This window comes from Oncorhynchus kisutch, linkage group LG18 (assembly GCF_002021735.2).
Source record: "Oncorhynchus kisutch isolate 150728-3 linkage group LG18, Okis_V2, whole genome shotgun sequence".
Lineage (NCBI taxonomy): Eukaryota > Metazoa > Chordata > Actinopteri > Salmoniformes > Salmonidae > Oncorhynchus > Oncorhynchus kisutch.
The window spans coordinates 13,789,435-13,817,228 of NC_034191.2; the positions used below are offsets into that span (position 1 = coordinate 13,789,435).

Below are 27,794 nucleotides of genomic sequence, written 5' to 3' on the forward strand. Positions count from 1 at the left end.
TCTATGCGTGTGTGTGTGTGTGTGTGTGTGTGTGCTGAATATTCCAGTGCCCCTCTCCTACCTCCCTGTCCCTGTCTGAGCCACACAAGCCTGAGAGCCTCATCAGAGGCTCTGTACAGTTTCTCTCTACATAGAAATGTCTCAAATCTACATCAAACACACACAGCAGATTTGCAGCTCAGGGGCGGGGGAACTGAGAGAGTGTGTGTGTGTATACAGTACAGTGTGTGTGTGTATACAGTATGGTGGGTCTACAGTATGGTGTGTGTGTACAGTATAGTGTGTGTACCCCCTGTGGTGTGTGTGTACAGTATGGTGTGTGTGTACAGTATAGTGTGTGTGTACCCCCTGTGGTGTGTGTGTGTGTACAGTATGGTATGTGTGTTTATACAGTGTGTGTGTGTGTGTACAGTATGGTGTGTGTGTGTACCCCCTGTGGTATGTGTGTGTGTGTGTGTGTATAGTGTTGTGTGTGTGTGTGTACAGTGTGGTGTGTGTGTGTGTACAGCGTGTTGTGTGTGTGTGTGTGTGTGTGTGTACAGTGTGGTGTGTGTACGTACAGTGTGGTGTGTGTACGTGTGTGTGTACAGTGTGGTGTGTGTGTGTGTGTGTGTGTACAGAATGGTGTGTGTGTGTACAGAATGGTGTGTGTGTGTACAGTGTGGTGTGTGTGTGTACAGTGTGGTGTGTGTGTGTACAGTGTGGTGTGTGTGTGTGTACAGTGGTGTGTGTGTGTACAGTATGGTGTGTGTACAGTGTGGTGTGTGTGTGTGTGTGTGTGTGTGTGTGTGTGTGTGTGTGTGTGTGTGTGTGTGTGTACAGTATGGTGTGTGTGTACAGTGTGGTGTGTGTGTGTACAGTGTGGTGTGTGTGTGTACAGTGTGGTGTGTGTGTGTACCCCCTGTGGTGTGTGTGTACGGTGTGTGTGTGTGTGTGTAGTGTGGTGTGTGTGTGTACTGTATGGTGTGTGTGTGTACAGTGTGGTGTGGGTATGTGTGTGTACCCCCTGTGGTGTGTGTGTGTACAGTGTGGTGTGTGTGTACAGTGGGGTGTGTGTGTACAGTGTGGTGTGTGTGTGTACAGTAGTGTGTGTGTGTGTGTGTGTGTACAGTGTTGTGTGTGTACCTCCTGTGGTGTGTGTGTGTGTACGGTGTGTGTGTGTGTGTACAGTGTGGTGTGTGTGTGTGTGTACAGTGTGGTTGGTGTGTGTGTACAGTGTGGTTGGTGTGTGTGTACAGTGTGGTTGGTGTGTGTGTGTGTACAGTGTGGTGTGTGTGTGTGTGTGTGTGTGTACAGTGTGGTGTGTGTACTGTATGGTGTGTGTGTGTACAGTGTGGTGTGTGTGTGTGTGTGTGTGTACAGTATGGTGTGTGTGTGTGTGTGTACAGTGTGGTGTGTGTGTGTACCCCCGGTGGTGTGTGTACAGTGTGGTGTGTGTGTACAGTATGGTGTGTGTGTACAGTATGGTGTGTGTGTGTGTACAGTGTGGTTGGTGTGTGTGTGTGTGTCTGTGTGTGTGTGTACTGTATGGTGTGTGTCTGTGTGTGTGTGTACAGTGTGGTGTGTGTGTGTGTACAGTATGGTGTGTGTGTGTGTGTGTACAGTATGGTGTGTGTGTGTGTGTGTGTGTGTGTGCAGTGTTGTGTGTGTACCTCCTGTGGTGTGTGTGTCTGTACAGTGTGATGTGTGTGTCTGTACAGTGTGGTGTATGTACAGTATGGTGTGTGTGTCTGTACAGTGTGGTGTGTGTACAGTATGGTGTGTGTGTCTGTACAGTGTGGTGTGTGTACAGTATGGTGTGTGTGTCTGTACAGTGTGGTGTGTGTGTCTGTACAGTGTGGTGCCTGTACAGTGTGGTGTGTGTACAGTATGGTGTGTGTGTCTGTACAGTGTGGTGTGTGTACAGTATGGTGTGTGTGTCTGTACAGTGTGGTGTGTGTACAGTATGGTGTGTGTGTCTGTACAGTGTGGTGTGTGTGTCTGTACAGTGTGGTGTGTGTACAGTATGGTGTGTGTGTCTGTACAGTGTGGTATGTGTACAGTATGGTGTGTGTGTCTGTACAGTGTGGTGTGTGTACAGTATGGTGTGTGTGTCTGTACAGTGTGGTGTGTATACAGTATGGTGTGTGTACAGTATGGTGTGTGTCTGTACAGTGTGGTGTGTGTACAGTATGGTGTGTGTGTCTGTACAGTGTGGTGTGTGTACAGTATGGTGTGTGTGTGTCTGTACAGTGTGGTATGTGTACAGTATGGTGTGTGTGTCTGTACAGTGTGGTGTGTGTGTGTGTACCCCCTGTGGTGTGTGTGTGTGTGTGTGTGTACAGTGTGGTGTGTGTGTGTGTGTGTAGTGTGGTGTGTGTATGTGTGTGTACCCCCTGTGGTGTGTGTGTGTACAGTGTATGTGTGTGTGTGTGTACAGTGTGGTGTGTGTGTACAGTGTGGTGTGTGTGTACAGTGTGGTGTGTGTGTGTGTACAGTATGGTGTGTGTGTGTGTGTGTGTGTACAGTGTTGTGTGTGTACCTCCTGTGGTGTGTGTGTGTGTGTGTGTACAGTGTGGTGTGTGTGTGTGTGTGTGTGTGTGTACATTTTGGTTGGTGTGTGTGTGTGTACAGTGTGGTTGGTGTGTGTGTGTGTACAGTGTGGTTGGTGTGTGTGTGTGTACAGTGTGGTGTGTGTGTGTGTGTGTACAGTGTGGTGTGTGTGTGTGTACTGTATGGTGTGTGTGTGTGTACAGTATGGTGTGTGTGTACCTCCTGTGGTGTGGGTGTGTGTGTACAGTGTGGTGTGTGTGTGTACCCCCTGTGGTGTGTGTACAGTGTGGTGTGTGTGTACAGTATGGTGTGTGTGTGTGTGTGTGTGTGTGTGTACAGTGTGGTGTGTGTGTACAGTATGGTGTGTGTGTGTGTGTGTGTGTACAGTGTGGTGTGTGTGAGTACAGTGTGGTTGGTGTGTGTGTACAGTGTGTGTGTGTCTGTGTGTGTGTGTACTGTATGGTGTGTGTCTGTGTGTGTGTGTACAGTGTGGTGTGTGTGTGTGTGTACAGTATGGTGTGTGTGTGTGTGTGCAGTGTTGTGTGTGTGTACCTCCTGTGGTGTGTGTGTCTGTACAGTGTGGTGTGTGTACAGTATGGTGTGTGTGTCTGTACAGTGTGGTGTGTGTGTGTGTACTGTATGGTGTGTGTGTGTACAGTGTGGTGTGTGTGTGTGTGTGTGTACAGTATGGTGTGTGTGTGTGTACAGCGTTGTGTGTGTGTGTGTACCTCCTGTGATGTGTGTGTGTGTACAGTGTGGTGTGTGTGTGTACCCCCTGTGGTGTGTGTACAGTGTGGTGTGTGTGTGTACAGTATGGTGTGTGTGTACAGTGTGGTGTGTGTGTGTACAGTATGGTGTGTGTGTGTGTACAGTATGGTGTGTGTGTGTGTGTACAGTGTATTGTGTGTGAGTACAGTGTGGTTGGTGTGTGTGTGTGTGTGTCCGTGTGTGTGTGTACTGTATGGTGTGTGTCTGTGTGTGTGTGTACAGTGTGGTGTGTGTGTGTGTGTGTGTACAGTATGGTGTGTGTGTGTGTACAGTATGGTGTGTGTGTGTGTGTGTGTGTGTGCAGTGTTGTGTGTGTACCTCCTGTGGTGTGTGTGTCTGTACAGTGTGGTGTGTGTCTGTACAGTGTGGTGTGTGTACAGTATGGTGTGTGTGTCTGTACAGTGTGGTGTGTGTACAGTATGGTGTGTGTGTCTGTACAGTGTGGTGTGTGTACGGTATGGTGTGTGTGTCTGTACAGTGTGGTGTGTGTGTCTGTACAGTGTGGTGCCTGTACAGTGTGGTGTGTGTACAGTATGGTGTGTGTGTCTGTACAGTGTGGTGTGTGTACAGTATGGTGTGTGTGTCTGTACAGTGTGGTGTGTGTACAGTATGGTGTGTGTGTCTGTACAGTGTGGTGTGTGTGTCTGTACAGTGTGGTGTGTGTACAGTATGGTGTGTGTGTCTGTACAGTGTGGTATGTGTACAGTATGGTGTGTGTGTCTGTACAGTGTGGTGTGTGTACAGTATGGTGTGTGTGTGTACAGTGTGGTGTGTGTACAGTATGGTGTGTGTGTCTGTACCATGTGGTGTGTGTACAGTATGGTGTGTGTGTCTGTACAGTGTGGTGTGTGTACAGTATGGTGTGTGTGTGTCTGTACAGTGTGGTATGTGTACAGTATGGTGTGTGTGTGTGTACCCCCTGTGGTGTGTGTTGTGTGTGTGTACAGTGTGGTGTGTGTGTGTGTGTGTAGTGTGGTGTGTGTGTGTGTACTGTATGGTGTGTGTGTACAGTGTGGTGTGTGTATGTGTGTGTACCCCCTGTGGTGTGTGTGTGTACAGTGTGGTGTGTATGTGTGTGTGTGTACAGTGTGGTGTGTGTGTACAGTGTGGTGTGTGTGTACAGTGGGTACAGTGTGGTGTGTGTGTACAGTGTGGTGTGTGTGTGTGTGTACAGTATGGTGTGTGTGTGTGTGTGTGTGTGTGTACAGTGTTGTGTGTGTACCTCCTGTGGTGTGTGTGTTTGTGTGTACAGTGTGGTGTGTGTGTGTGTGTGTACAGTGTGGTTGGTGTGTGTGTACAGTGTGGTTGGTGTGTGTGTGTGTACAGTGTGGTGTGTGTGTGTGTACAGTGTGGTGTGTGTGTGTGTGTACTGTATGGTGTGTGTGTGTACAGTGTGGTGTGTGTGTGTGTGTGTGTGTGGTGTGTGTGTGTGTGTGTGTGTGTGTACAGTATGGTGTGTGTGTGTGTACAGTATGGTGTGTGTGTGTGTACAGCGTTGTGTGTGTGTGTACCTCCTGTGGTGTGTGTGTGTGTGTGTACCCCCTGTGGTGTGTGTACAGTGTGGTGTGTGTGTACAGTATGGTGTGTGTGTACAGTGTGGTGTGTGTGTACAGTATGGTGTGTGTGTGTACAGTATGGTGTGTGTGTGTGTGTACAGTGTGGTGTGTGTGAGTACAGTGTGGTTGGTGTGTGTGTGTGTGTGTGTGTGTGTGTACTGTATGGTGTGTGTCTGTGTGTGTGTGTACAGTGTGGTGTGTGTGTACAGTATGGTGTGTGTGTACAGTATGGTGTGTGTGTGTGTGTGTGTGCAGTGTTGTGTGTGTGTGTGTACCTCCTGTGGTGTGTGTGTCTGTACAGTGTGGTGTGTGTACAGTATGGTGTGTGTGTGTCTGTACAGTGTGGTATGTGTACAGTATGGTGTGTGTGTGTGTACCCCCTGTGGTGTGTGTTGTGTGTGTGTACAGTGTGGTGTGTGTGTGTGTAGTGTGGTGTGTGTGTGTACTGTATGGTGTGTGTGTACAGTGTGGTGTGTGTATGTGTGTGTACCCCCTGTGGTGTGTGTGTGTACAGTGTGGTGTGTATGTGTGTGTGTGTACAGTGTGGTGTGTGTGTACAGTGTGTACAGTGTGGTGTGCGTGTACAGTGTGGTGTGTGTGTGTGTGTACAGTATGGTGTGTGTGTGTGTGTGTGTGTGTACAGTGTTGTGTGTGTACCTCCTGTGGTGTGTGTGTTTGTGTGTACAGTGTGGTGTGTGTGTGTGTGTGTACAGTGTGGTTGGTGTGTGTGTACAGTGTGGTTGGTGTGTGTGTGTGTACAGTGTGGTGTGTGTGTGTGTGTACAGTGTGGTGTATGTGTGTGTGTGTACTGTATGGTGTGTGTGTGTACAGTGTGGTGTGTGTGTGTGTGTGTGTACAGTATGGTGTGTGTGTGTGTACAGTATGGTGTGTGTGTGTACAGCGTTGTGTGTGTGTGTGTACCTCCTGTGGTGTGTGTGTGTGTGTGTACCCCCTGTGGTGTGTGTACAGTGTGGTGTGTGTGTACAGTATGGTGTGTGTGTACAGTGTGGTGTGTGTGTACAGTATGGTGTGTGTGTGTACAGTATGGTGTGTGTGTGTGTGTGTACAGTGTGGTGTGTGTGAGTACAGTGTGGTTGGTGTGTGTGTACAGTGTGTGTGTGTGTGTGTGTGTGTCTGTGTGTGTGTACTGTATGGTGTGTGTCTGTGTGTGTGTGTACAGTGTGGTGTGTGTGTACAGTATGGTGTGTGTGTACAGTATGGTGTGTGTGTGTGTGTGCAGTGTTGTGTGTGTGTGTGTGTACCTCCTGTGGTGTGTGTGTCTGTACAGTGTGGTGTGTGTACAGTATGGTGTGTGTGTCTGTACAGTGTGGTGTGTGTGTCTGTACAGTGTGGTGCCTGTACAGTGTGGTGTGTGTACAGTATGGTGTGTGTGTCTGTACAGTGTGGTGTGTGTACAGTATGGTGTGTGTGTCTGTACAGTGTGGTGTGTGTACAGTATGGTGTCTGTACAGTGTGGTGTGTGTGTCTGTACAGTGTGGTGCCTGTACAGTGTGGTGTGTGTGTCTGTACAGTGTGGTGTGTGTACAGTATGGTGTGTGTGTCTGTACAGTGTGGTGTGTGTGTGTCTGTACAGTGTGGTGTGTGTACAGTATGGTGTCTGTACAGTGTGGTGTGTGTGTCTGTACAGTGTGGTGCCTGTACAGTGTGGTGTGTGTGTCTGTACAGTGTGGTGTGTGTACAGTATGGTGTGTGTGTCTGTACAGTGTGGTGTGTGTGTCTGTACAGTGTGGTGTGTGTACAGTATGGTGTGTGTGTCTGTACAGTGTGGTGTGTGTACAGTATGGTGTGTGTGTCTGTACAGTGTGGTGTGTGTGTACAGTATGGTGTGTGTACAGTATGGTGTGTGTGTCTGTACAGTGTGGTGTGTGTACAGTATGGTGTGTGTGTCTGTACAGTGTGGTGTGTGTACAGTATGGTGTGTGTACAGTATGGTGTGTGTGTGTCTGTACAGTGTGGTGTGTGTACAGTATGGTGTGTGTGTCTGTACAGTGTGGTGTGTGTACAGTATGGTGTGTGTGTGTCTGTACAGTGTGGTATGTGTACAGTGTGGTGTGTGTACAGTATGGTGTGTGTGTGTCTGTACAGTGTGGTGTGTGTACAGTATGGTGTGTGTGTCTGTACAGTGTGGTGTGTGTACAGTATGGTGTTTGTACAGTATGGTGTGTGTGTCTGTACAGTGTGGTGTGTGTACAGTATGGTGTGTGTGTCTGTACAGTGTGGTGTGTGTACAGTATGGTGTGTGTGTGTCTGTACAGTGTGGTATGTGTACAGTATGGTGTGTGTCTGTACAGTGTGGTGTGTGTACAGTATGGTGTGTGTGTCTGTACAGTGTGGTGTGTGTACAGTATGGTGTGTGTGTGTCTGTACAGTATGGTGTGTGTGTGTCTGTACAGTGTGGTGTGTGGTGTCTGTACAGTGTGGTGTGTGTCTGTACAGTATGGTGTGTGTGTCTGTACAGTGTGGTGTGTGTGTCTGTACAGTGTGGTGTCTGTACAGTGTGGTGTGTGTACAGTATGGTGTGTGTGTCTGTACAGTGTGGTGTGTGTTTATACTCCTATTCTCCCTTCCCTCCTCTTGGCATCTTGGAAATCGAGATGTTTTTTTGCTTAACATTATAACATGAAGTGAAAATATATCTTGACAGTCTGTCTTGAGCACAGAAATCCACATAATTTGGCACAGAAATCCCTCTATCACAACACACACACTAATTAACCGCTGTCTCAGAGGGATGTCTACTCCTGTCCGATTTGATTCAGGCTACAGTTCTGTTTCTCCTGGGCTGCATGTGTGTGTTGTCATGCTGAATTCTGCTGCAACACATGTTCACCTGTGAATGAGCACCCAATCAGAATGCAGGCCTCGGGCTTCAGAGAGAGAGAGAGAGAGATTGAGAGTTAGGTTTAATACAGCGAATCTGAATCGTCTCAGACCCACGGATACACAGTGTGTGGAAAAGAGAGCTGGTGAATATGTGTTGTGGCTGTTCTTAACCACATTATTAGATGCATGTTGCAGACCGCTGGACTCCAGATATTGCAGATGGTGATTGTGTTGTACAGGTTGTGGTTGTCTCTTATCTCTCTCCTGTAGGAGCTGAATGTTCTGCAACCTAAGGCAGGCTTCCGTCTCTGGCTCACTGCTGAGGTCCATCCCAAGTTCCCCCTCATCCTGCTGCAGTCCAGCCTCAAGATCACCTTCGAGGTACAAACACTATATATGTACAGACACACACAGAAACACTGACACCCTGTCCATGGTAATACGGTATGTTGGGAGCCGTGTTTGAGTAAAACATGTAGCCTTGGGTGTGTGTGTGTGGTGTGAAACTTGTAGCCCCAGGCGTGTTAGCTGTCTGAGACGTGTTACTGAGGCGTGTTATTGGGCTGAGTGTATGCAGAGCCCAGAGAGGTCTGTTAGTCAAGCTAGGCCAGGCTATAGGGCTTACTTTCTCCAAATACCCGCTGTGCTGTTTGACAGTCCGGCGTTATGGGACACACAGGCCCTGTTGAGAAGTGGAGCACACTTGATCTCTCCAGCCCTCAGATGAGCTTTTAACAGTTAAAGCCTGGATCCCAGCCCCCACTGCCCTCCCTGTCCACCCTCCCAGCCCCCACTGCCCTCCCTGTCCACCCTCCCATCAACATTCATGCCATCCCTGTCCACCCTCCCATCAACATTCATGCCATCCCTGTCCACCCTCCCATCAACATTCATGCCCTCCCTGTCCACCCTCCCAGTAACATTCATGCCCTCCCTGTCCACCCTCCCAGCAACATTCATGCCCTCCCTGTCCACCCTCCCAGCAACATTCATGCCCTCCCTGTCCACCCTCCCAGTAACATTCATGCCCTCAGGCCCTTGATCACTTTCTCTCTCCCTCAGGCTCCTCCTGGTCTAAAGAAGAACTTGTTGAGGACCTATGAAACGTGGAGCCCAGAGCAGATCAGTAAAGGTGGTCTGCTATCCAGAGCCCAGTCCCTCTTCTGCCTCGCATGGTTCCACGCTGTCTGCCAGGAGAGACGTAACTACATCCCCCAGGTACCCCAGCTTCTTAAACACTACATCCCCCAGGTACCCCATCTTCTTAAACACTACATCCCCCAGGTACCCCAGCTTCTTAAACACTACATCCCCCAGGTACCCCAGCTTCTTAAACACTACATCCCCCAGGTACCCCAGCTTCTTATAAACTACATCCCCCAGGTACCCCCAGCTTCTTATAAACTACATCCCCCGGTACCCCCAGCTTCTTATAAACTACATCCCCTGGGTAACCCCAGCTTCTTATAAACTACACCCCCCGGATAACCCCAGCTTATTATAAACTACATCCCCCAGGTAACCCCAGCTTCTTATAAACTACATCCCCCAGGTACCCCAGCTTATTATAAACTACTTCCCCCAGGTACCCAAGCTTCTTATAAACTACATCCCCCCAGGTACCCCAGCTTATTATAAACTACTTCCCCCAGGTACCCAAGCTTCTTATAAACTACATCCCCCAGGTACCCCAGCTAAACTACATCCTCCAGGTGTCCCATCACTTTATAAACTACATCCTCCAGGTGTCCCAGCACTTTATAAACTACATCCTCCAGGTGTCCCAGCACTTTATAAACTACATCCTCCATGAACCCCTGCACTTTATAAACTACATCCTCCATGAACCCCTGCACTTAATAAACTATATCCCCCAGGGACCCCAGCACTTTAAAACTACATCCCCCAGGAAATAAAGTGCTCACCGCTATGTAAACTACATTTCCCTGGAGTCATACCCGTGCCTCCGATTAATGACATACTACAGCTCCCATCAATCAATCAATCAAATGTATTTATGAAGCACTTTTTACATTAGCCAATGTCACAAAGTGCTGTACCAAAACCCAGCCTAAAACCTCAAACAGCAAGCAATACAGATGTAGAAGCATGGTAGCTAAGAAAAACTACCTAGAAAGGCTACCTAGTAACTACTAACAATTGGATACCACGAAATTGGGGAGAAAAGGGAGTAAAAAAATGTAAATGACAAAAAAGAGAGATCAGGGTCCAGAGTAACGCCGAGGTCCTTTACAGTTTGATTTGAGACGACTGTGCAACCATCAAGATGAATTGTCAGATCCAACAGACGATATCTTTATTTCTTGGGACCTAGTACTACCATCTCTGTTTTGTCCGAGTGTAAAAGTAAAAGATTGCCGGCATCCACTTCCTGTCTGAAACACAGGCTTCCATGGAGGGTAATTTTGGGGCTTCACCATGTTTCATCGAAATGTACAGCTGTCTATCGTCTGCATAGCAGTGAAAGTTAACATGTTTCCGAATGACATCACCAAGAGGTAAAATATATAGTGAACGGAACCTTGAGGAATACAGAGGACAAACCGTCCACAGAGACAAACTGATATCTTTCCCACAGATAAGATCTAAACCAGGACAGAACTTGTCCGTGTAGACCAATTTGGGTTTCCAATCTCTCCAAAAGAATGTGGTGATCGATGGTATCAAAAGCAGCACTAAGGTCTAGGAGCACGAGGGCAGATGCAGAGCCTCGGTCTGATGCCATTAAAAGGTAATTTACCACCTTCACGAGTGCTGTCTCAGTGCTATGATGGGGTCTAAAACCAGACTGAAGCGTTTCGTATACATTGTCTTCAGGAAGGCAGTGAGTTGCTGCGCAACAGCTTTTTCTAAAGTCTTTGAGAAGAATGGGAGATTTGAACAGGCCAATAGATTTTTATATTTTCTGGGTCAAGGTTTGGCTTTTTCAAGAGATGCTTTATTACTGCCACTTTTAGTGAGTTTGGTACACATCCGGTGGATAGAGAGCCATTTATTATGTTCAGCATAGGAGGGCCAAGCACAGGAAGCAGCTCTTTCAGTAGTTTAGTTGGAATAGGGTCCAGTATGCAGCTTGAAGGTTTAGAGGACATGACTACTTTCATCATTGTGTCAAGAGATATAGTACTAAAACACTTGAGTGTCTCCCTTGATCCTAGGTCCTGCCCGAGTTGTGCAGACTCCGGACAACTAAGCTTTGGAGGAATACGCAGATTTAAATAGGAGTCCGTAATTTGCTTTCTAATGATCATGATCTTTTCGTCGAAGATGTTCATGAATTTATCAGAACTAAAGTGAAAGCCATCCTCTCTTGTGGAATGCTGCTTTTTAGTTAGCTTTGTGACTGTATCAAAAATACATTTAGGATCGTTCTTATTCTCCTCAATTAAGTTGGAAAAATCAGATGGAGCAGCAGTGAGGGATCTTTGTTACTGTCTTTCCAAGCTAATCGGGAAACTTCCAGTTTGGTGGAGCGCCGTTTCCGTTCCAATTTTCTGGAAGCTTCAAGGCTCGGGTATTTTCTGTATACCAGGGAGCTAGTTTCTTGTGACAAATGGTTTTTGTTTTTAGGGGTGCAACTGCATCTAGAGTATTACACAAGGTTAAATTAAGTTCCTCGGTTACCGTTTACATACACCTTAGCCAAATACATTTCAACTCAAATTGCTGACCTTTAATCCTAAAAATTCCCTGTCTTGAGGTCAGTTAGGATCACCACTTTATTATAAGACTGTGAAATGTCAGAATAATAGTAGAGAGAGATTTATTTCAGCTTTTATTTATTTCATCCAGCTTTTTCAGTTCTGCCCACAAATTTTCTATAGGATTGAGGTCGGGGCTTTGTGATGGCCACTCCAATACCTTGACTTTGTTGTCCTTAATCCATTTTGCGTTTGCAAACGTAATAAAATGGTGGTCCGATAGTCCAGGATTATGAGGAAAAACATTAAGATCCACAATATTTATTCTGCGGGACACAACTAGGTCCAGAGTATGACTGTGTTAGTGAGTAGGTCCGGAGACATGTTAGACAAAACCCACTGAGTCGATGATGGCTCCGAAATCCTTTTGGAGTGGGTCTGTGGACTTTTCCATGTGAATATTAAAGTCACCAAAGATTAGAATATTATCTGCTATGACTACAAGGTCCGATTAGAAATTCAGGGAAATCAGTGAGGCACGCTGTATATGGCCCAGGAGGCCTGTAAACAGTAGCTATAAAAAGTGATTGAGTAGGCTGCATAGATTTCATGACTAGAAGCTCAAAAGACAAAAAAAACGCAGTCTTTTTTTTTTTGTAAATTGAAATTTGCCATCGTAATGTTAGCAACACCTCTGCCTTTGCGGGATGCACGGGGGATATGGTCACGAGTGTAACCAGGAGGTGAAGCCTAATTTAACACAGAAAATTCATCAGGCTTAAGCCATGTTTCAGTCAGGCCAATCACATCAAGATTATGATCAGTGATTAGTTCATTGACAATAACTGCCTTGGAAGTGAGGGATCTAACATTAAGTAACCCTATTTTGAGATATGACAATCTCTTTCAATAATGACAGGAATGGAGGAGGTATTTTATTCCAGTGAGATTGCTAAGGTGATCACCGCCATGTTTCATCATGCCCTGGGACTGTTGTGGCCCACTAGAGCAGCCCCACTGATGTGTGTTTACAGTGTGTGTATAACCTGACCCTTTTGAAACATGCTCTCTGTGTCTCTGTGGTCTCTGCAGTCACACAGCCATCAGCAGAGCCTGGGAATGTTGTCTATGTGCTCATAAAGAACACTAGCGTGCTTCTATTCTCTGTGTGCTCATAAAGAACACTAGCGTGCTTCTACTCTCTGTGTGCTCATAAAGAACACTAGCGTGCTTCTACTCTCTGTGTGCTCATAAAGAACACTAGCGTGCTTCTACTCTCTGTGTGCTCATAAAGAACACTAGTGTGCTGCTACTCTCTGTGTGCTCATAAAGAACACTAGTGTGCTTCTACTCTCTGTGTGCTCATAAAGAACACTAGCGTGCTTCTACTCTCCAGTCTACAGGGAGATGCTGCCCTCTCACTGCACTCTCACTGCACTCTCACTGCTCCACTGTACTCTGTAGCAGCTTTACCAGCTACAGCATGTTAACACCAGTACACTCAGGACCAGTACACTCAGGACCAGCACACTCAGGACCAGCACACTCAGGACCAGCACACTCAGGACCAGCACACTCAGGACCAGGGGCTGCCTCATTTACAACCCCCCCCCATGCTGGCTAATATACACACACGCTAATATACACACACCTGTGTTCCCACGTACACACATACTGTACATACCTACACAGCAGGACTAAAAGCACTATGGAGAGCCAAGATGACACAGATGTTTTAGTGATGGCTATAATTAGGTTGTGTATTTATAGCCATCGGGGACTGAACACATAATTAACACACCAATTAAATACACCGACATGAGAAGGAACCAGGGATCCATCCAGAGTTATTAATTAAATTCTGCTCTCCCTATCTCTCCCCCTCCCTATCTCTCCCTATCTCTCCCCCTCCCTATATCTCCTTATCTCTCCCCCTCCCTATCTCTGCTACCTCTTCTTCTCACGTCACTCTTCATTCCACTGCTTTCTCTCTCTCTGTTTCTCTCTATCTCTGTCTCTGTTTCTCTCTGTCTCTGTTTCTCTCTATCTCTGTTTCTCTGTCTCTGTTTCTCTCTGTCTCTGTTTCTCTCTGTCTCTGTTTCTCTCTCTCTGTTTCTCTCTCTCTGTTTCTCTGTCTCTGTTTCTCTCTGTCTCTCTGTCTCTGTTTCTCTCTCTCTGTTTCTCTCTGTCTCTGTTTCTCTGTCTCTGTTTCTCTCTCTGTTTCTCTGTCTCTGTTTCTCTCTGTCTCTGTTTCTCTCTGTCTCTGTTTCTCTCTGTCTCTGTTTCTCTCTGTCTCTGTTTCTCTCTGTCTCTGTTCTCTCTGTCTGTTCTCTGTCTCTTTCTCTCTGTCTCTGTTTCTCTCTATCTCTGTTTCTCTCTGTCTCTGTTCTCTGTCTCTCTCTGTCTCTGTTCAATTCTGTCTCTGTTTCTCTCTGTCTCTGTTTCTCTCTGTCTGTTTATCTGTCTCTGTTTCTCTCTGTCTCTGTTTCTCTGTCTCTGTTTATCTCTGTCTCTGTTTCTCTCTGTCTCTGTTTATCTGTCTCTGTTTCTCTCTGTCTCTGTTTCTCTGTCTCTGTATATCTCTGTCTCTGTTTCTCTCTGTCTCTGTTTCTCTCTGTCTCTGTTTCTCTCTGTCTCTGTTTCTCTCTATCTCTGTTTCTCTCTGTCTCTGTTTCTCTGTCTCTCTCTGTCTCTGTTTCTCTCTGTCTCTGTTTATCTGTCTCTGTTTCTCTCTGTCTCTGTTTCTCTGTCTCTGTTTATCTCTGTCTCTGTTTATCTCTGTCTCTGTTTCTCTCTGTCTCTGTTTCTCTCTGTCTCTGTTTCTCTCTGTCTCTGTTTCTCTCTATCTCTGTTTCTCTCTCTGTTTCTCTCTCTGTTTCTCTGTCTCTGTTTCTCTCTGTCTCTGTTTCTCTCTGTCTCTGTTTCTCTGTCTCTGTTTCTCTCTGTCTCTGTTTCTCTCTGTCTCTGTTTCTCTCTGACTCTGTTTCTCTCTTTCTCTCTGTCTCTGTTTCTCTCTGTCTCTGTTTCTCTCTATCTCTGTTTCTCTCTGTCTCTGTTTCTCTGTCTCTCTCTGTCTCTGTTTCTCTCTGTCTCTGTTTCTCTCTGTCTCTGTTTATCTGTCTCTGTTTCTCTCTGTCTCTGTTTCTCTGTCTCTGTTTATCTCTGTCTCTGTTTCTCTCTGTCTCTGTTTCTCTCTGTCTCTGTTTCTCTCTGTCTCTGTTTCTCTCTCTGTTTCTCTCTCTGTTTCTCTGTCTCTGTTTCTCTCTGTCTCTGTTTCTCTCTGTCTCTGTTTCTCTCTGTCTCTGTTTCTCTGTCTCTCTTTCTCTCTGTCTCTGTTTCTCTCTGTCTCTGTTTCTCTCTGTCTCTGTTTCTCTCTCTCTCTTTCTCTCTGTCTCTGTTTCTCTCTGTCTCTGTTTCTCTCTGTCTCTGTTTCTCTCTGTCTCTGTTTCTCTGTCTCTGTTTCTCTCTGTCTCTGTTTCTCTCTGTCTCTGTTTCTCTCTCTCTCTTTCTCTCTGTCTCTGTTTCTCGCTCTCTCTTTCTCTCTGTCTCTGTTTCTCTCTGTCTCTGTTTCTCTCTGTCTCTGTTTCTCTCTCTCTCTTTCTCTCTGTCTCTGTTTCTCTGTCTCTGTTTCTCTCTGTCTCTGTTTCTCTGTCTCTGTTTCTCTCTGTCTCTGTTTCTCTCTGTCTCTGTTTCTCTGTCTCTGTTTCTCTCTGTCTCTGTTCTCTCTCTCTCTTTCTCTCTGTCTCTGTTTCTCTCTCTCTCTTTCTCTCTGTCTCTGTTTCTCTCTGTCTCTGTTTCTCTCTGTCTCTCTTTCTCTCTCTCTGTTTCTCTCTCTCTTTCTCTCTGTCTCTGTTTCTCTCTCTCTGTTTCTTTCTCTGTGTGTGTAATATTAGATAGGTTAATTATCATCATACTGGAACATGATCAGACTAATTACTAATCCTCTCACACACGCCACAGCCTCATCCCCAGCCTCACCCACAGCCTCATCCCCAGCCTCACCCACATCCTCGTCCACAGCATCATCCACCACCTCTCCCCCAGACTCGTCCACAGTCTCATCCACAAACTCATCCCCAGTCTCACCCACAGTATCATCACCCACAGCCTCACCCACAGCCTCATCACCAGCCTCATCACCAGCCTCATCACCAGCCTCATCACCAGCCTCATCACCAGCCTCACCCACAGCCTCCCTCCCTCCCTCTCTCCATCCCCCTGGAGAACAGAACCACTCATGCAGAGACAGAGGGAGAGACAGACAAAGGGAGGGAGACAGATAGACGGAGGGAGGGAGGTAGACGGGGTAGGGAGGGAGACTGAGGGAGGGAGGTTAGGATGAGAATAAAGCTTTTTTATTGTCTACTAACCTCTGTGTTAAATAGCACTGTGTTTGGTTCCTTGTTATTTTGACCTCGCTCTCATCAGCCATGTGCAGAAGCATGGAACTACAGTACACAAGAGGATGAGAGCTCAATCAAGCATGGTATTCTCACACACACACACACACACACACACACACACACACACACACACACACACACACACACTGGTCTGTAGTGTGAGCCTAACCCCTTGCCATCTCAATCAGAGGACAGTGGCTGTAACTGCAGAGTGGAGATCACTGAGGCAAGACGACCACATCAACTAACACTGGTGACACACACACACACACACATTCATTTCCATCCGCACAGACGGGGCTTGTACCATGTTAATGCTCATCAGTCTCATCACAGACGGGGCTTGTACCATGTTAATGCTCATCAGTCTCATCACAGACGGGGCTTGTACCATGTTAATGCTCATCAGTCTCATCACAGACGGGGCTTGTACCATGTTAATGCTCATCAGTCTCATCACAGACGGGGCTTGTACCATGTTAATGCTCATCAGTCTCATCACAGATGGGGCTTGTACCATGTTAATGCTCATCAGTCTCATCACAGACGGGGCTTGTACCATGTTAATGCTCATCAGTCTCGTCACAGACGGGGCTTGTACCATGTTAATGCTCATCAGTCTCATCACAGACGGGGCTTGTACCATGTTAATGCTCATCAGTCTCGTCACAGACGGGGCTTGTACCATGTTAATGCTCATCAGTCTCGTCACAGACGGGGCTTGTACCATGTTAATGCTCATCAGTCTCGTCACAGACGGGGCTTGTACCATGTTAATGCTCATCAGTCTCGTCACAGACGGGGCTTGTACCATGTTAATGCTCATCAGTCTTGTCACAGACGGGGCTTGTACCATGTTAATGCTCATCAGTCTCGTCACAGACGGGGCTTGTACCATGTTAATGCTCATCAGTCTCGTTACAGACGGGGCTTGTACCATGTTAATGCTCATCAGTCTTGTCACAGACGGGGCTTGTACCATGTTAATGCTCATCAGTCTCATCACAGACGGGGCTTGTACCATGTTAATGCTCATCAGTCTTGTCACAGACGGGGCTTGTACCATGTTAATTCTCATCAGTCTCGTCACAGACGGGGCTTGTACCATGTTAATGCTCATCAGTCTCGTCACAGACGGGGCTTGTACCATGTTAATGCTCATCAGTCTCGTCACAGACGGGTCTTGTACTATGTTAATGCTCATCAGTCTCGTCACAGACGGGGCTTCTACCATGTTAATGCTCATCAGTCTCGTCACAGACGGGGCTTGTACCATGTTAATGCTCATCAGTCTCGTCACAGACGGGGCTTGTACCATGTTAATGCTCATCAGTCTTGTCACAGACGGGGCTTGTACCATGTTAATGCTCATCAGTCTCGTCACAGACGGGGCTTGTACCATGTTAATGCTCATCAGTCTCGTCACAGACGGGGCTTGTACCATGTTAATGCTCATCAGTCTTGTCACAGACGGGGCTTGTACCATGTTAATGCTCATCAGTCTCGTCACAGAAGGGGCTTGTACCATGTTAATGCTCATCAGTCTCGTCACAGACGGGGCTTGTACCATGTTAATGCTCATCAGTCTCGTCACAGACTGGGCTTGTACCATGTTAATGCTCATCAGTCTCGTCACAGACGGGGCTTGTACCATGTTAATGCTCATCAGTCTCGTCACAGACGGGGCTTGTACCATGTTAATGCTCATCAGTCTCGTCACAGAAGGGGCTTGTACCAGGTTAAGAGAAGAGAAGAGCATCAGTCAGATGTGGTTTCACAGATGTATTTAATCGGCACCACTTACCCTCCCTGCATTTTGCGCTAAAGTAGATGTGTGCATTTGCCTATATTGTCCCAGCATGTGGCTGATTTGATATAGGATTTTCCGTCCATCAATAACCCCTCAGTAGGTTAACACACAGCGACACATAACTCTGAATAACAATGAAGGCAATGATCCTGATATGAATATCAACACATTAACATCCCCTGTAGGGATCTGCGTGTTGGAGGTGAGTCAGGGTTATTTTGGCTGAGTGGTAAAGATAATGCATCTCGCCACACATCTTAACTGTATCAGAGTCTGACTACACTTAGAACCTTACAGTGTGCTGATATCATACTGTCTCTGGTCCCACAGGCTCCCACATCTCACTGTCTCTGGTCCCACAGGCTCCCACATCACACTGTCTCTGGTCCCACAGGCTCCCACATCACACTGTCTCTAGTCCCACTGGCTCCCACATCACACTGTCTCTGGTCCCACAGGCTCCCACATCACACTGTCTCTGGTCCCACAGGCTCCCACATCTCACTGTCTCTGGTCCCACATCTCACATCACACTGTCTCTGGTCCCACAGGCTCCCACATCACACTGTCTCTGGTCCCACATCTCACATCACACTATATCTGGTCCCACAGGCTCCCACATCAAACTGTCTCTGGTCCCACACGCTCATCACACTATATTTTGTCCCACAGGCTCCCACATCACACTCTCTCTAGTCCCACTGGCTCCCACATCACACTGTCTCTGGTCCCACAGGCTCCCACATCTCACTGTCTCTGGTCCCACAGGCTCCCACATCACACTGTCTCTGGTCCCACAGGCTCCCACATCACACTATATCTGGTTCCACAGGTTCCCACATCACACTATATCTGGTCCCTCAGGCTCCCACATCACACTGTCTCTGGTCCCACAGGCTCCCACAAAACACTATATCTGGTCCCACAGGCTCCCACATCTCACTGTCTCTGGTCCCACAGGCTCCCACATCACACTGTCTCTGGTCCCACAGGCTCCCACAAAACACTATATCTGGTCCCACACGCTCATCACACTATATTTGGTCCCACAGTCTCCCACATCACACTATATTTGGTCCCACAGGCTCCCACATCACACAGTCTCTGGTCCCACAGGCTCCCACATCACACTGTCTCTGGTCCCACAGGCTCCCACATCACACTGTCTCTGGTCCCACAGGCTCCCACATCACACTGTCTCTGGTCCCACAGGCTCCCACATCACACTGTCTCTGGTCCCACAGGCTCCCATGTCTCACATCACACTATATTTGGTCCCACAGGCTCCCACATCACACTGTCTCTGGTCCCACAGGCTCCCATATCTCACATCACACTATATCTGGTCCCACAGGCTCCCACATCACGCTGTCTCTGGTCCCACAGGCTCCCACATCACACAGTCTCTGGTCCCACAGGCTCCCACATCACACTGTCTCTGGTCCCACAGGCTCCCACATCACACTGTCTCTGGTCCCACAGGCTCCCACATCACACTGTCTCTGGTCCCACAGGCTCCCACATCACACTGTCTCTGGTCTCACAGGCTCCCACATCACACTGTCTCTGGTCCCACAGGCTCCCACATCACACTGTCTCTGGTCCCACAGGCTCCCACATGTCACTGTCCCTGGTCCCACAGTCTCCCACATCTCACTGTCTCTGGTCCCACAGGCTCCCACATCACACTGTCTCTGGTCCCACAGGCTCCCACATCACACTGTCTCTGGTCTCACAGGCTCCCACATCACACTGTCTCTGGTCCCACAGGCTCCCACATCACACTGTCTCTGGTCCCACAGGCTCCCACATGTCACTGTCCCTGGTCCCACAGTCTCCCACATCTCACTGTCTCTGGTCCCACAGGCTCCCACATCTCACTCTCTCTGGTCCCACAGGCTCCCACATCTCACTGTCTCTGGTCCCACATCTCACATCACACTATATCTGGTCCCACAGGCTCCCACATCAAACTGTCTCTGGTCCCACACGCTCATCACACTATATTTGGTCCCACAGTCTCCCACATCACACTATCTCTGGTCCCACACGCTCCCATATCTCACATCACACTATATCTGGTCCCACAGGCTCCCACATCACACTATATCTGGTCCCTCAGGCTCCCACATCACACTGTTTCTGGTCCCACAGGCTCATGCATGCCATATCACACACTGATGTTTTCAGCTGCTAGACTAGCATGATGTGGCTGTTTAAGACTGATCTGAATACTGATGCTAGCTCTGTCAATTAGACTGGTGGAGTATGGAGCTTTGAGGACCCCTCCAGGCGAGGGTTTAAATAGTGTCCTCTCTCTCCTCGTGTCTGAATGCCATTTACCTTCTGCAGTACACACTGACTATGTATGCTACTTCATGGTCCTTTCAGATGCTACTTCATGGTCCTTTCAGATGCTACTTCATGTTCCTTTCAGATGCTACTTCATGTTCCTTTCAGATGCTACTTCATGTTCCTTTCAGATGCTACTTCATGTTCCTTTCAGATGCTACTTCATGTTCCTTTCAGATGCTACTTCATGTTCCTTTCAGATGCTACTTCATGGTCCTTTCAGATGCTACTTCATGTTCCTTTCAGATGCTACTTCATGTTCCTTTCAGATGCTACTTCATGGTCCTTTCAGATGCTACTTCATGGACCTTTCAGATGCTACTTCATGTTCCTTTCAGATGCTACTTCATGGTCCTTTCAGATGCTACTTCATGGTCCTTTCAGATGCTACTTCATGGTCCTTTCAGATGCTACTTCATGTTCCTTTCAGATGCTACTTCATGGTCATTTCAGATGCTACTTCATGTTCCTTTCACATGCTACTTCATGTTCCTTTCAGATGCTACTTCATGTTCCTTTCAGATGCTACTTCATGTTCCTTTCAGATGCTACTTCATGGTCCTTTCAGATGCTACTTCATGTTCCTTTCAGATGCTACTTCATGTTCCTTTCAGATGCTACTTCATGGTCCTTTCAGATGCTACCTCATGGTCCTTTCAGATGCTACTTCATGTTCCTTTCAGATGCTACTTCATGTTCCTTTCAGATGCTACTTCATGGTCCTTTCAGATGCTACTTCATGTTCCTTTCAGATGCTAGTTCATGGTCCTTTCAGATGCTACTTCATGTTCCTTTCAGATGCTACTTCATGTTCCTTTCAGATGCTACTTCATGTTCCTTTCACATGCTACTTCATGTTCCTTTCACATGCTACTTCATGTTCCTTTCAGATGCTACTTCATGGTCCTTTCAGATGCTACTTCATGGTCCTTTCAGATGCTACTTCATGTTCCTTTCAGATGCTACTTCATGTTCCTTTCAGATGCTACTTCATGTTCCTTTCAGATGCTACTTCATGGTCCTTTCAGATGCTACTTCATGGTCCTTTCAGATGCTACTTCATGTTCTTTTCAGATGCTACTTCATGTTGATGCCTGAAGTGCCACTGCAGTGTCTCAGCAAGGTGACAGTTATCTTGGATACAGAGGCTGAGTTTATTCCTGACAGTCGCTCTATTTGGTTTCTGTCATGTTCTCTCTCGTCTCGAGTTCTAATGTTCTGTTCTCTCTGTCTGTGGTTCCAATGTTCTGTTCTCTCTGTCTGTGGTTCTAATGTTCTGTTCTCTCTGTCTGTGGTTCCAATGTTCTGTTCTCTCTGTCTGTGGTTCTAATGTTTTGTTCTCTGGGATTCTAGGGATGGACTACGTTTTAATGTTCTGTTCTCTGGGGTTCTAGGGATGGACTAAGTTTTAATGTTCTGTTCTCTGGGGTTCTAGGGATGGACTAAGTTTTCATGACTATGTCTCTGTCTGGTTCTAATGTTCTGTTCTAGGGATGGACTAAATTCTATGAGTTCTCTCTGTCTGATCTGCGGGCTGGCTTTGAGATCATCGACCGTCTGTTTGATGGTGGTAAGGTGTTCCAGTGGGAGTTTGTCCATGGTCTGTTGGAGAATGCCATCTATGGAGGCAGGATAGACAACCCATGTGACCTGAAGATCCTCCGCTCCTACCTGGAACAGTTCTTCTCCTCACGCCTCCTCTCTGCCTCAGCCAATCACAACCAACGCAGCAAGAGAGGCCACACCTTCCCCTCTCAGATCAGCCTGCCCAACTCCTGCTCCATACTGGTGAGACTATACAGACACAAACACACACACACACACACACACCATCCCTGTCAGTCGTTTAACTCTGTGTGTGTGTTTGTGTGTTCAGGACTATCGTGGTGTGATAGAGAATCTTCCAGAAGACGACCGGCCAGCGTTTTTCGGCCTGCCTGCCAACATCGAACGCTCCTCGCAGAGAATCATCAGTTCTCAGGTCACCTACCGCTCACACATACGCAACCGTATATACACACACACACACACACACAGAAATTATCAGCTCTCAAGTGGGGTTAACACACTAACACACACACACACACACACACACACACACACACACACACACACACACACACACACACACACACAGAAATGATCAGCTCTCAAGTGGGGTTAACACACCAGTACACACACACACACATTCTCACACACAGAGGGTGCACCTGTGTCCCATAAGAAGAGGATAGTGCCTCTCCCCTGCCCTCATGCCCTTTGACCCCACTGGCAGGCTTCTGTTTTCCACAGGAAAGCCACCACTCACACCCTCTCCTCCCAAAGTTTATTTGGCTGCTACACACACCTCATCCTCCCTCAGTTCTCTCTGCCTCAGACCTGTCTGATGTTTGGAATGTCCCTCATCAGCACATTATCTCCCTGTACCTCTAACCCTGGATATCTACACAGTCACACAGGTCCTCGGACTCGAACACAACACACTCAATCACCCCTACTCTCCCACACTCATGCACTCTCTCACACAGCCAAGGCCAGACGGACAGGCCAGGCTACTGGAGAGAGAACTCAGGGGCCTCATACAGGTCTGGAGGAAGAAAGGAGAGGCTTTATAAACTGACAAATAAAATACTCAGTCAAATTCACATCACTCATGCTGGTGGGGTTGGCTGACGCGGCAGCCATATTGTATCCAGCACTGTGTTCCGCATGGCAGCCATATTGTGTCCAGCACTGTGTTCCGCATGGCAGCCATTTTGGTCTGTCACTGTGATCTCTGCCTGTCAGCAGGGGCTGTTTGAGGGACAATTAAAGGCCTAATTACTCAGCCAATTAAAGAGATGATTGCTCTCACAGATTGAGAGGGGAAATTGCTCCGACATGCTGTATGACACGGCACTTATTGCTGCTAAATCTGGAGCCGTGTGTTATTGGCTAATTCACCACCTCTTCCTCTGAGCCCTAAAGTAGAATTATTGCTGCTAAATCTGGAGCCGTGTGTTATTGGCTAATTCACCACCTCTTCCTCTGAGCCCTAAAGTAGAATTATTGCTGCTAAATCTGGAGCCGTGTGTTATTGGCTAATTCACCACCTCTTCCTCTGAGCCCTAAAGTAGAATTATTGCTGCTAAATCTGGAGCCGTGTGTTATTGGCTAATTCACCACCTCTTCCTCTGAGCCCTAAAGTAGAATTATTGCTGCTAAATCTGGAGCCGTGTGTTATTGGCTAATTCACCACCTCTTCCTCTGAGCCCTAAAGTAGAATTATTGCTGCTAAATCTGGAGCCGTGTGTTATTGGCTAATTCACCACCTCTTCCTCTGAGCCCTAAAGTAGAATTATTGCTGCTAAATCTGGAGCCGTGTGTTATTGGCTAATTCACCACCTCTTCCTCTGAGCCCTAAAGTAGAATTATTGCTGCTAAATCTGGAGCCGTGTGTTATTGGCTAATTCACCACCTCTTCCTCTGAGCCCTAAAGTAGAATTATTGCTGCTTTGGCTCTGATTTCCTTCTCTGTATCGCTCTCTCTCCCTCTCTCCATTTATCTCTCTCCCTCTCTCCATTTCTCTCTCTCCCTCTCTCCATTTCTCTCTCTCCCTCTCTCCATTTCTCTCTCTCCCTCTCTCCATTTCTCTCTCTCCCTCTCTCCATTTCGCTCTCCCTCTCTCCATTTCGCTCTCCCTCTCTCCATTTCGCTCTCCCTCTCTCCATTTCGCTCTCCCTCTCTCCATTTCGCTCTCCCTCTCTCCATTTCGCTCTCCCTCTCTCCATTTCGCTCTCCCTCTCTCCATTTCGCTCTCCCTCTCTCCATTTCGCTCTCCCTCTCTCCATTTCGCTCTCCCTCTCTCCATTTCGCTCTCCCTCTCTCCATTTCGCTCTCCCTCTCTCCATTTCGCTCTCCCTCTCTCCATTTATCTCCCTCTCCATTTCTCTCTCCATTTTTCTCTCTCTCTGTTTTTCTCTCTCTCCATTTCTCTCTCTCCATTTCTCTCTCTCCATTTCTCTCCCTCTCTCCATTTCTCTCTCTCTCTCCATTTCGCTCTCCATCTCTCTCTCTCACTCCATTTCTCACTCACTCCATTTCTCTCTCTCTCACTCCATTTCTCTCTCTCTCTCAATTTCTCTCTCTCCCTTTTTCCATTTCTCCATTTATCTCACTCTGATGTGCCTCTAATTGATGGACGTTAGGGCTTGTGCAATCACACTTCACTATGGATTGCTTATTTGGATTGTAATTTTGTTCAATATTTCATTTGATTCTATGGCTTTGTTATTTCTGCGCCTCCATCTGTCTGTCTGGCGTTGACACATGTGTAGAACTGGAGATATTTAAACAGTAAAGGCCTGAGGGCGTGTGGTATTTTGCCAGGGCTCCGCGTTGCGTTATTAGTCAGTCGTTTATTAGTCAGCATTATTGCTTAAATATAATGCTTCCATCTTCAGTTCTACAGAAAAGACTAAAGAATTGATCCTGTTCCTAATAAATAGTTGACGATATTTCAGAATTGATGTGAATGGCGTCATTAAAAAGACGTGCTTGTATTAATGAAAGAAAACGGATTTGGTGTAAAACACCCTTAAGGTTCAATGAGGTGACATATTGTAACTGTTTGTGCAGATAGTGTTGTAGGTCCCAGGGCAGATCTACAGTGAAGTGACTAGAGTAGAGATATGATTCAGTCTAACAGTGAGAATCACACCTCCTGCCCTCGCTCCTTCCCTCGCTCCCTCCCTTCCCTCGCTCCCTCCCTCCCCTCGCTCCCTCCCTCCCCTCGCTCTCTCCCTCCCCTCCCTCCCTCCCTCCCCTCGCTCCCGCCCTCCCTTCCCTCGCTCCCTCCCTCCCTCCCCTCGCTCCCGCCCTCCCTTCCCTCGCTCCCTCCCTCCCTCCCCTCGCTCCCTCCCTCCCCTCGCTCCCTCCCTCCCCTCGCTCCCTGCACTCCTCTTCTCTGATGACTCATCATCCGGTATCAACCCTGGATGGCGAGAGGAGAGCGAGATGGAAGAAAATAGAGAATCTGTGTTTTGTAGTGTTCTGTGAAAGTGTGTCCCTGCTTTGGGCTATTTACATAAATCACAGCTTCACCATTATCACCACAGAAAATATATTACAGTCATCATTCACTCTCTCTCTTTAGGATCCCTCTGTGCTGCTACACATGCAATTTCCTGGTAAATGTCCTCAGTGTGACTATTGTGTTGGCAGCCTGTCGTCCTCCAGCTGGACCCAGGGGTGGAGGCTGTTGTTGTTGTTGCAGACACCGGCTGATGTAACCTACAGAAATGCATCCCACACACACAGACACACAGACAGACACACAGACACACACACAGACAGACACACAGACAGACAGACACACACACACAGACAGACACACACACACAGACACAAACACACACACACACAGACACGCAGACACACACACAGACACTCTCTAATGGAGAAGTTTGGCACCAAGCAGCACAGGGAGCCTGATGAACTTTCCTAACCGTGTGGCGTTTTGCAAAGAGCCGAACCAGCACTGGAACAACTCATAGAGAGGTGTGTGAGCAGAGAGAGAAGAATTCTGCAAAAAATATCCTCTGTTTACAACGTAAAACACCAAATAATGCACGCAGAGCAGAATTAGGCCGATACCCACTAATTATCAAAATCCAGAAAAGAGATGTTAAATTCTACAACCATCTAAAATGGAAGCGATTCCCAAACCTTCCATAACAAAGCCATCACCTACAGAGAAATTAACCTGGAGAAGAGTCCCCTAAGCAAGCTGGTCCTGGGGCTCTGTTCACAAACACAGACCCCACAGAGCCCCAGGACAGCAACACAATTAGACCCAACCAAATCTTGAGAAAACAAAAATATTTGTACTTGACAAAATCAAATCAAATGTATTTATAAAGCCCTTCTTACATCAGCTGATGTCTCAAAGTTCTGTACAGAAAACCAGCCTAAAACCCCAAACAGCAAGCAATGCAGGTGTAGAAGCACGGTGGCTAGGAAAAACTAGAAAGGCCCGAACCTAGGAAGAAACCTCTAGAGGGACCAGGCTATGAGGGGTGGCCAGTCCTCTTCTGGCTGTGCTGGGTGGAGATTATTTATTTTATTATTTTATTTAACCTTTATTTAACCAGGTAGGCTAGTTGAGAACACCTTTATTTAACCAGGTAGGCTAGTTGAGAACACCTTTATTTAACCAGGTAGGCTAGTTGAGAACACCTTTATTTAACCAGGTAGGTTAGTTGAGAACACCTTTATTTAACCAGGTAGGCTAGTTGAGAACACCTTTATTTAACCAGGTAGGATAGTTGAGAACACCTTTATTTAACCAGGTAGGCTAGTTGAGAACACCTTTATTTAACCAGGTAGGATAGTTGAGAACACCTTTATTTAACCAGGTAGGCTAGTTGAGAACACCTTTATTTAACCAGGTAGGCTAGTTGAGAACACCTTTATTTAACCAGGTAGGATAGTTGAGAACACCTTTATTTAACCAGGTAGGCTAGTTGAGAACACCTTTATTTAACCAGGTAGGCTAGTTGAGAACACCTTTATTTAACCAGGTAGGCTAGTTGAGAACACCTTTATTTAACCAGGTAGGCTAGTTGAGAACACCTTTATTTAACCAGGTAGGCTAGTTGAGAACACCTTTATTTAACCAGGTAGGCTAGTTGAGAACACCTTTATTTAACCAGGTAGGCTAGTTGAGAACACCTTTATTTAACCAGGTAGGCTAGTTGAGAACACCTTTATTTAACCAGGTAGGCTAGTTGAGAACAAGTTCTCATTTGCAACTGCGACCTGGTCAAGATAAAGCATAGCAGTGTGAACAGACAACAACACAAGAGTTACACATGGAGTAAACAATAAACAAGTCAATAACACAATAAACAAGTCAATAACACAATATACAAGTCAATAACACAATAAACAAGTCAATAACACAATATACAAGTCAATAACACAATAAACAAGTCAATAACACAATAAACAAGTCAATAACACAATAAACAAGTCAATAACACAATAAACAAGTCAACAACACAATAAACAAGTCAATAACACAATAAACAAGTCAATAACAAAATAAACAAGTCAATAACACAAACAAGTCAATAACACAAACAAGTCAATAACACAATAAACAAGTCAATAACACAATAAACAAGTCAATAACACAATAAACAAGTCAATAACACAATAAACAAGTCAATAACACAATAAACAAGTCAATAACACAATAAACAAGCCAATAACACAATAAACAAGTCAATAACACAATAAACTAGTCAATAACACAATAAACAAGTCAATAACACTGTCATGTCTTTACTATCATTAACTGAAAACTGATAGTTTTTATCAAAGATTCTCTGTAATTAGTTACTATGCGATCAACTGATTAATCACGTAACTAATTAACTATGAAATCGGGGCACCAAGGAAAAATATTCAGATTAAAGTTATTATTTCCTAAAATAACTTTTCAGATATTTTATCTGATCAATTAGTCTTCGAATGAATGAATGATTTACTTTACCTCACGTTAGTCTCATTCCAAACGTCAGAAATTGTTGGTTATCTGCACGAACCCAGTCTTCACTATGAGTCATCCATACATCAATTGTCTTAAATCATGTATTTATTACTAACTAAGTAATTCACAGAAATGCATAAACAAACAAACATGGTAAATGTGGTTACATGAAATGAAATGAGAATGTGCCCTAGTGGGCTGAACCAGCATGGCGGCTTGTTAGATAAAAAGACGTGGGGGTCAACTAAGAAGTCACTACAGAGTGATAATTATAACAATTAAAATGCTAATCCTTTACACATGAACACTCACTCATTCGCGAACAATTGCAA

General features: G+C 46.5%; 1 protein-coding gene across 1 annotated transcript in view; it reads left to right on the forward strand.

The window, feature by feature from the left end:
- The window catches only part of dync2h1 (dynein cytoplasmic 2 heavy chain 1), a 271,861-nt gene that overhangs the window by 203,469 nt on the left and 40,598 nt on the right, over window positions 1-27,794 (forward strand). Inside the window, 4 exon segments of the mRNA XM_031795429.1 lie at window positions 7,971-8,081; window positions 8,763-8,918; window positions 21,419-21,715; window positions 21,804-21,908. Coding sequence (XP_031651289.1) covers window positions 7,971-8,081; window positions 8,763-8,918; window positions 21,419-21,715; window positions 21,804-21,908 — 669 coding nt within the window.